Source organism: Oncorhynchus keta, chromosome 24 (genome assembly GCF_023373465.1).
Source record: "Oncorhynchus keta strain PuntledgeMale-10-30-2019 chromosome 24, Oket_V2, whole genome shotgun sequence".
Classification (NCBI taxonomy): Eukaryota; Metazoa; Chordata; class Actinopteri; order Salmoniformes; family Salmonidae; genus Oncorhynchus; species Oncorhynchus keta.
Window position 1 is genome coordinate 5,300,180 of NC_068444.1, and position 9,889 is coordinate 5,310,068.

At 50.1% G+C, this 9,889-nt stretch overlaps 1 protein-coding gene across 1 annotated transcript in view; it reads left to right on the top strand.

The window, feature by feature from the left end:
• Window positions 1-3,274: 3,274 nt before the first annotated feature.
• LOC127911261 (calcium uniporter protein, mitochondrial-like) overlaps window positions 3,275-9,889 on the top strand; it is a 142,187-nt gene continuing 135,572 nt past the window's right edge. Inside the window, exon 1 of the mRNA XM_052477426.1 lies at window positions 3,275-3,496. Coding sequence (XP_052333386.1) covers window positions 3,380-3,496 — 117 coding nt within the window. The 5' untranslated portion in view covers window positions 3,275-3,379. The remainder of the gene's footprint in view (window positions 3,497-9,889) is intronic.

The following is a 9,889-nucleotide window of genomic DNA, read 5'->3' on the forward strand; positions in this document are numbered from 1 at the left end:
GTATTGTGATGTCATTATAGGGTATTGTGATGTCATTATGGGGTATTGTGATGTCATTATGGGGTATTGTGATGTCATTATAAGGTATTGTGATGTCATTACGGGGTATTGTGATGTCATTACGGGGTATTGTGATGTCATTATGGGGCATTGTGATGTCATTATGAGGTATTGTGATGTCATTATGGGGGTATTGTGATGCCATTATGGGGTATTGTGATGTCATTATGAGGTATTGTGATGTCATTATGGGGGTATTGTAATGTCATTACTGGGTATTGTGATGTCATTATAGGGTATTGTGATGTCATTATGGGGTATTGTGATGTCATTATGGGGTATTGTGATGTCATTATTGGGTATTGTGATGTCATTATGGGGTATTGTGATGTCATTTTTGGGTATTGTGATGTCATTATGAGGTATTGTGATGTCATTATGGGGTATTGTGATGTCATTATAAGGTATTGTGATGTCATTACGGGGTATTGTGATGTCATTACGGGGTATTGTGATGTCATTATGGGGCATTGTGATGTCATTATGAGGTATTGTGATGTCATTATGGGGGTATTGTGATGTCATTATGGGGTATTGTGATGTCATTATGAGGTATTGTGATGTCGTTATGGGGGTATTGTGATGTCATTATGAAGTATTGTGAGGTCATTATGGGGTATTGTGATGTCGTTATGGGGGTATTGTGATGTCATTATGAAGTATTGTGAGGTCATTATGGGGGTATTGTGATGTCATTATGGGGTATTGTGATATCATTATGGGGTATTGTGATGCCATTTTTGGGTATTGTGATGTCATTATGGGGGTATTGTGATGTCATTATGGGGTATTGTGATATCATAATGGGGTATTGTGTGCTTCATGAAATGGGTTTCCATGGCGAAGCAGCCGCACACAAGCCTAAGATCACCATGCTCAATGCCAAGAGTCGTCTGGAGTGGTGTATACCTCGCCACCATTGGACTCTGGAGCAGTGGAAACGCGTTCTCTGGAGTGATGAATCACGCTTCACCATCTGGCAGTCCGACGGATGAATCTGGGTTTGGCGGAAGCCAGGAGAACGCTACTTGCCCGAATGCACGAGCAGGTGTCCACATACTTCTGGTCATGTAGTGTAGCTAATTAGCACATGTTATAACAGGGAGATATTGACATGTGGGAACAGTAGCCTTATAAAGGTGTTATCAATTTAATGTTTTGTTTTTAAAAAACGGTTTCTTGCTGATATCATAGATAAGGTCCTTCTGCTTCCAAGACCGTACTCCAAGCGATGCCTGTTGATGTTTAGACCGAGTGTTGGGGCTCTTAATCACAAAACTCCCTTGTACAGAAGACACCTTCTTCCTGTGACTTAAAAAACAATAATAATAATGGAACTGAGAGTCATGATTATGGGAGAACAGTAGCCTAGCCTACTTACTTACTAAAGTGCAATACGTGATTTAAACACAGCTTGCTGTGTGAAGGTGATGAACATCTAAGGGTAAGGGCAAAATCCTCAAAGTGCGGTTTGACAACTCAATTGGATCACATAGATGTTCTATCGGCTCTCTGCCTCGGTAGTTATTTGTCTGTAAACTAGAATGGACCGGAGCGCATTATCTGATTTGGTCGAATCATCCGCTCTCTATACCGGGAAATATGAAGCACGTGGAATAGTCTTTTCTCTCATTCGATGAAAAGTGTTTACACCCGCCCTTAGGTGACTGATCTGCCAATCGGATTTCTTCTTACGCATTTCTTTGAAATTATTATTTAAAGTCTGTGGTTAGAGCCATGGCTTTTCCTCACTTTTTTTTTCTTTTTCGCGCTGCTCTTTCTACATCTTATGTCGTAGCGAATTGCAATAACAGAAATGAAACGGAATTTCATAAATCGATCATGGCTTTCATTCTGAGTTATAGTTAAAGGTATTATTAGCTGTCTAGGCTACTGTACAGTGCTGAGTGTGTGCAACCTCGCCTCTGTTTCTGAAATGCATTTCTGGGGCTGTGTTGTGTGTAAACGGTAAACCCATCCACCTGCCTCCCACTGTCTCCACCTCCCTCCCCCCCTCTCCACCTGCCTCCCTCTCCACCTCCACCTCCTCTCCGCCTCCCTCCCTCTCCACCTCCATCTCCGCCTCCATCTCCGCCTCCCTCCCTCTCTGCCTCCCTCCCTCTCCACCTCCATCTCCGCCTCCCTCCCTCTCCGCCTCCCTCTCCACCTCCATCTCCGCCTCCCTCCATCTCCGCCTCCCTCCCTCTCTGCCTCCCTCCCTCTCCACCTCCTCTCCGCCTCCCTCCATATCCGCCTCCCTCCCTCTCTGCCTCCCTCCCTCTCCACCTCCTCTCCGCCTCCCTCTCCACCTCCATCTCTGCCTCCCTTCATCTCCGCCTCCCTCTCTGCCTCCCTCCCTCTCCACATCCTCTCCGCCTCCACATCCTCTCCGCCTCCCTCTCCACCTCCATCCCCGCCTCCCTCCCTCTCCGCCTCCCTCCATCTCCGCCTCCCTCCCTCTCCGCCTCCCTCCATCTCCGCCTCCCTCCCTCTCCGACCTCCCTCCCTCTCCGCCTCCCTCCCTCTCCGCCTCCCTCCATCTCCGCCTCCCTCCCTCTCCGACCTCCCTCCCTCTCCGCCTCCCTCCATCTCCGCCTCCCTCCCTCTCCGCCCTCCCTCCCCCTCCGCCTCCCTCCATCTCCGCCTCCCTCCCTCTCCGCCTCCCTCCATCTCCGCCTCCCTCCCTCTCCGACCTCCCTCCCTCTCCGCCTCCCTCCATCTCCGCCTCCCTCCATCTCTGCCTCCCTCTCCGCCTCCCTCCATCGCTCTCCGCCCTCTCCATCTCTTCTCCACCTGCCTCCCTCCCTCCCGCCTCCCTCCCTCTCCGCCTCCCTCCCTCTCCGCCTCCCTCCCTCTCCGACTCCCTCCATCTCCGCCTCCCTCCATCTCCGCCTCCCTCTCCGCCTCCCTCCATCCCTCTCCGGCCTCTCCATCTCTTCTCCGCCTGCCTGCCTCCCTCCCGCCTCCCTCCCTCTCCACCTCTTCTCCGCCTACCTCCCTCCCTCTCCACCTCTTCTCCGCCTACCTCCCTCCCTCTCCACCTCTTCTCCGCCTACCTCCCTCCCTCTCCACCTCTTCTCCGCCTACCTCCCTCCCTCTCCACCTCTTCTCCGCCTACCTCCCTCCCTCTCCACCTCTTCTCCGCCTGCCTGCCGCCTCCCTCCCTCTCCATCTCTTCTCCGCCTCCCGCCTCCCTCTCCGCCTCCCGCCTCCCTATCCGCCTCCCTCTCCGCCTCCCTCCCTCTCTGCCAGCCACGGTCTCGCCTGGTCCGCTTGCAGGATTCGCCTCTCCGAGCCTTCCGGATATTTCACTACAGAGATGGCTGCGAATGTGTGTAGATCAGTCCTTCTCTTGTCCCGTAGCAGCGGACATGTGGCCAGCGGGCTCCCCGCACTTGTTATCTCGTCACAGCGGCACCAGCAGCACATGAGACCGGTAAGACCTCAGACCTAGAAGCGGGCGAGGTGCGGGATAAGGGAGGGCAGCGATGGGCTATTTTGACTGTAGCTTTAATGACTGGGCTTGCTAAGGAAGTAACGCTAACAAGCATCGTTAATAGTATTTATCTTCGTTGATATTAGTTGACTAAACTTTGTTTAGCTTGGATATAATGGCAGTTTTTTTGTCGGAAGTATTTTTGTTTGTTGCTACAACTGTTTAAAACGGGATACAGTCAGTCAATCACCTCCGGCGTTTTGTTTTGACAGCAATGCAGTTTTTAGGTGTCCTCTGTCGACCACTGGCCCGCAGTCTATAGTAATGTAGCTGTGTGGGCATGATTTACAATGTCCCAGGCTTGGTGTGAGCCTTTTGCTCTCTATTCATTCGTATGAACCATATCAACGGATTGAATCTAACTACAATCGTTGGGTGTGTATTTGTTGTTGTCGCACGGGATCACCTTGAATGCAACAGTGAGCTACAACGTCCCAACTTCAATGTTGATGAAGTGCGAACAGCTGCACGGTAATATGGATGTGGCACCGTCCGCGGTTTGGACACCGATGGAAATGGATATACCACCTTGTGTTTTATCGTTCTCCATTGACCTGGTTTACCCAATGCTCGCCATTCTATACATTTTTGTAATAGATATATAATAATAGCCCCGTTGGTTTTGTTTTCCCATGTCAATCGATGAGTGAATGAGAGAGAAAGCCTCGTGTGTGTGTGTGTGTAGTACGATAGCGGCATGACAGTGCGGCAGAATATAACTCCTTGTCTTGTCGTGGGGTGAAGCCCTGCGTCTCCCTATAAGCGGCAGGGGAACTACATGCAGGAAGTGTAGTACAGCAGAACCAAGGAGTTCCACAGACGTCAGTGTGCTGCTCTATATCCCTCCCTCTCTCACTCCCTCCATCCCTCTCACCCTCCCTCCCTCCCTCCCTTCCTCCATCCCTCTCACCCTCCCTCCCTCCCTCCCTCCCTCCCTCCCTCCCTCCCTCCATCCCTCCATCCCTCCCTCCCTCTCACCCTCCCTCCCTTCCTCCATCCCTCTCACCCTCCCTCCCTCCCTCCCTCCCTCCCTCCCTCCCTCCCTCCCTCCTCTGCGGGGGTGTTTCCCTGTTCGGCTAAGAGCTCCAGGGTTTTCTTCCTGCAAGCTCAGGGCCCTGGAGGAATACATTATGCTTGTGCAGCACCACACACACACACACACACACACACACACACACACACACACACACACACACACACACACACACACACACACACACACACACACACACACACACACACACACACACACACACACACACACACACACACACACACACACACACACACACACACACACACACACACACACACACACATCGGTCACACTGGGTTGATTCCACACTGGCAGAAAGGTAATTGTGTTTGTGAGGTCCTGCCAATACTTCTAAATGGTGCAGTAATTACATCTGAGCCAGTCCACATTGCGTGTGTGTGTGTGTGTGTGTGAGAGACTGTCCGCTTCAACTGAAACTCCTCAATAACAACCAGATGAGGGACGGAGACAGGACGAGATAGAGAGAGTGAGACAGAGAGCAATACAATGGAATGAGGATGTGAAGTAATGATTCCATCTCCCGAAGTCTTTGAAGAGGTAGGGCTTCAGATGATTATCTTAAATCCACAGCCACCCTCCCACCCCTCCTCATCCCTCCCTCCCTCCCTCCCTCTCACCCCTCCTCATCCCCAAAGGGACGGAGAGAGTTGGCAAGTAGGGCTGGCAAAAATGATTGTATAACCATGTAACCGAAAGGTTATGGGATTAAGAACGTCATGAAAATAAAATAACCGTAAAAAACCATTTTTTAAATAAGAATATATTTAATACTGTGGCAGTATGAATAATAATATAAGCTGTATTCTTAACAATGTGTTGCTCCTCCCTGAGACGAGCAAGGTGCAGCTTCAGAGGAGAGGGGAAATACATGCATAAATATATATATTTATTAAAATATATATTTAAAAAAGAATACTATTCCGAAGGGTTATTACGGAGACCGTGGTCATTTGGTTAGCCATCATCCACAGTTCCTTTGTCGGTCACAGCCCTGTTGGTGAGTTAGCAACTCAAATAAATAGCTCGAGCCCTCTGGGTTTTACACGACTGTTCCCACGACTGCTGGCACTGGTGCTACGACCTCTTTCAGAATCAGAACATGATTTTGTTGCACCGATTTTCTCTCTATATATTTTATTTTTTATTTTATTTTTTATTTACAATTGATAATGGACCTTATGTTCTTAACATTGATTTGGCAAAGCAAAGCCTGTACAAAAAAAGATGGCTATTTATTGCAGTTTTCAAGGTGCCATGTTTTCTTTTCTGCGAATTAGAAATATAATAATACTTGATACCAAAAAGCATAAAAAATAATAAAAAAGAGGGAAGAAGGACTTCAGGTTTCTCAGAATCACCTGTGAAATCAATATTTTAGTGTAGTTGACCCATTATATAAGGCATGCACACCAGCCAGACAGCTGTGTTTGGCTAACAGATGATGCATATAATCCTGTTTCTGCCAGGTAGGAATAGTCTACTTTGTAGTTACCTTTTTAAATTACCTTTCCGTCTACCTCAAAAACGGTTAGGCTATCGTTAGCATCGCTAACGGCGACATAAAATCTTAGAGGTGTCGGCCCTACGTGTACCGAGCACGGCCGGGCTCGGCATTCAGGTCTATTTACCAGGACGGGCCAGTGCACACGAATGGGGGAGATGGGGAGAACTGGGGGAGGTGGGGAGAACTGGGGAGAACTGGGGGAGGTGGGGAGAACTGGGGAGAACTGGGGGAGGTGGGGAGAACTGGGGGAGGTGGGGAGACTGGGAGAACTGGGGAGAACGGGGGGAGGTGGGGAGAACTGGGGAGGTGGGGAGAACTGGGGGAGGTGGGGAGAACTGGGGAGAACTGGGGGAGGTGGGGAGAACTGGGGGAGGTGGGGAGAACTGGGGAGAACTGGGGAGGTGGGGAGAACTGGGGAGGTGGGGAGAACTGGGGGAGGTGGGGAGAACTGGGGGAGGTGGGGAGAACTGGGGAGAACTGGGGAGGTGGGGAGAACTGGGGAGAACTGGGGGAGGTGGGGAGAACTGGGGGAGGTGGGGAGAACTGGGGGAGGTGGGGAGAACTGGGGGAGGTGGGGAGAACTGGGGAGAACTGGGGGAGGTGGGGAGAACTGGGGAGAACTGGGGGAGGTGGGGAGAACTGGGGAGGTGGGGAGAACTGGGGAGGTGGGGAGAACTGGGGAGGTGGGGAGAACTGGGGAGAACTGGGGGAGGTGGGGAGAACTGGGGAGAACTGGGGGAGGTGGGGAGAACTGGGGAGGTGGGGAGAACTGGGGGAGGTGGGGAGAACTGGGGAGAACTGGGGGAGGTGGGGAGAACTGGGGAGAACTGGGGAGGTGGGGAGAACTGGGGAGGTGGGGAGAACTGGGGAGGTGGGGAGAACTGGGGAGGTGGGGAGAACTGGGGGAGGTGGGGAGACCTGGGGGAGGTGGGGAGAACTGGGGAGAACTGGGGGAGGTGGGGAGAACTGGGGGAAGTGGGGAGAACTGGGGGAGGTGGGGAGAAGATCTGACATGAAAGTGAATGCTGTGTGCGTCATTTCAATAGCAAGTGATTTTATCTTTCATTTGTCGACAAGTTACAGGGTTCATACACACATTGGCCTACAGGGTTCATACACACATTGGCCTACAGGGTTCATACACACATTGGCCTACAGGGTTCATACACACATTGGCCTACAGGGTTCATACACACATTGGCCTACAGGGTTCATACACACATTGGCCTACAGGGTTCATACACACATTGGCCTACAGGGTTCATACACACATTGGCCTACAGGGTTCATACACACATTGGCCTACAGGGTTCATACACACATTGGCCTACAGGGTTCATACACACATTGGCCTACAGGGTTCATACACACATTGGCCTACAGGGTTCATACACACATTGGCCTACAGGGTTCATACACACATTGGCCTACAGGGTTCATACACACATTGGCCTACAGGGTTCATACACACATTGGCCTACAGGGTTCATACACACATTGGCCTACAGGGTTCATACACACATTGGCCTACAGGGTTCATACACACATTGGCCTACAGGGTTCATACACACATTGGCCTACAGGGTTCATACACACATTGGCCTACAGGGTTCATACACACATTGGCCTACAGGGTTCATACACACATTGGCCTACAGGGTTCATACACACATTGGCCTACAGGGTTCATACACACATTGGCCTACAGGGTTCATACACACATTGGCCTACAGGGTTCATACACACATTGGCCTACAGGGTTCATACACACATTGGCCTACAGGGTTCATACACACATTGGCCTACAGGGTTCATACACACATTGGCCTACAGGGTTCATACACACATTGGCCTACAGGGTTCATACACACATTGGCCTACAGGGTTCATACACACATTGGCCTACAGGGTTCATACACACATTGGCCTACAGGGTTCATACACACATTGGCCTACAGGGTTCATACACACATTGGCCTACAGGGTTCATACACACATTGGCCTACAGGGTTCATACACACATTGGCCTACAGGGTTCATACACACATTGGCCTACAGGGTTCATACACACATTGGCCTACAGGGTTCATACACACATTGGCCTACAGGGTTCATACACACATTGGCCTACAGGGTTCATACACACATTGGCCTACAGGGTTCATACACACATTGGCCTACAGGGTTCATACACACATTGGCCTACAGGGTTCATACACACATTGGCCTACAGGGTTCATACACACATTGGCCTACAGGGTTCATACACACATTGGCAAGACAAGTTACAGGGTTCATACACACATTGGCCTACAGGGTTCATACACACATTGGCCTACAGGGTTCATACACACATTGGCCTACAGGGTTCATACACACATTGGCCTACAGGGTTCATACACACATTGGCCTACAGGGTTCATACACACATTGGCCTACAGGGTTCATACACACATTGGCCTACAGGGTTCATACACACATTGGCCTACAGGGTTCATACACACATTGGCCTACAGGGTTCATACACACATTGGCCTACAGGGTTCATACACACATTGGCCTACAGGGTTCATACACACATTGGCCTACAGGGTTCATACACACATTGGCCTACAGGGTTCATACACACATTGGCCTACAGGGTTCATACACACATTGGCCTACAGGGTTCATACACACATTGGCCTACAGGGTTCATACACACATTGGCCTACAGGGTTCATACACACATTGGCCTACAGGGTTCATACACACATTGGCCTACAGGGTTCATACACACATTGGCCTACAGGGTTCATACACACATTGGCCTACAGGGTTCATACACATTGGCCTACAGGGTTCATACACACATTGGCCTACAGGGTTCATACACACATTGGCCTACAGGGTTCATACACACATTGGCCTACAGGGTTCATACACACATTGGCCTACAGGGTTCATACACACATTGGCCTACAGGGTTCATACACACATTGGCCTACAGGGTTCATACACACATTGGCCTACAGGGTTCATACACACATTGGCCTACAGGGTTCATACACACATTGGCCTACAGGGTTCATACACACATTGGCCTACAGGGTTCATACACACATTGGCCTACAGGGTTCATACACACATTGGCAAGTCAAAATCAAACACTTACATTTGTTATTTATTTTTTTAATAACCCTTTCAAGTTATTTTTCAAGTAACCTTTTCACTGTTGTACTAACCTATAGAGGAAAAAAAATCTCCCTTCAAAATGTATGCTAAACAGCATGCATTACAAATAGTGTGTTTTTTTAAAGGCCTACCCAATGATAGTATGCATTGACACATCATTTTAGCTGTAGCTGGTCAGTCTGTCCATGTGGTAGCTGGTCAGTCTGTCCATGTGGTAGCTGGTCAGTCTGTCCATGTGGTAGCTGGTCAGTCTGTCCATGTGGTAGCTGGTCAGTCTGTCCATGTGGTAGCTGGTCAGTCTGTCCATGTGGTAGCTGGTCAGTCTGTCCATGTGGTAGCTGGTCAGTCTGTCCATGTGGTAGCTGGTCAGTCTGTCCATGTGGTAGCTGGTCAGTCTGTCCATGTGGTAGCTGGTCAGTCTGTCCATGTGGTAGCTGGTCAGTCTGTCCATGTGGTAGCTGGTCAGTCTGTCCATGTGGTAGCTGGTCAGTCTGTCAGTCTGTCCATGTGGTAGCTGGTCAGTCTGTCCATGTGGTAGCTGGTCACTGTGTCCATGTGGTAGCTGGTCAGTCTGTCCATGTGGTAGCTGGTCAGTCTG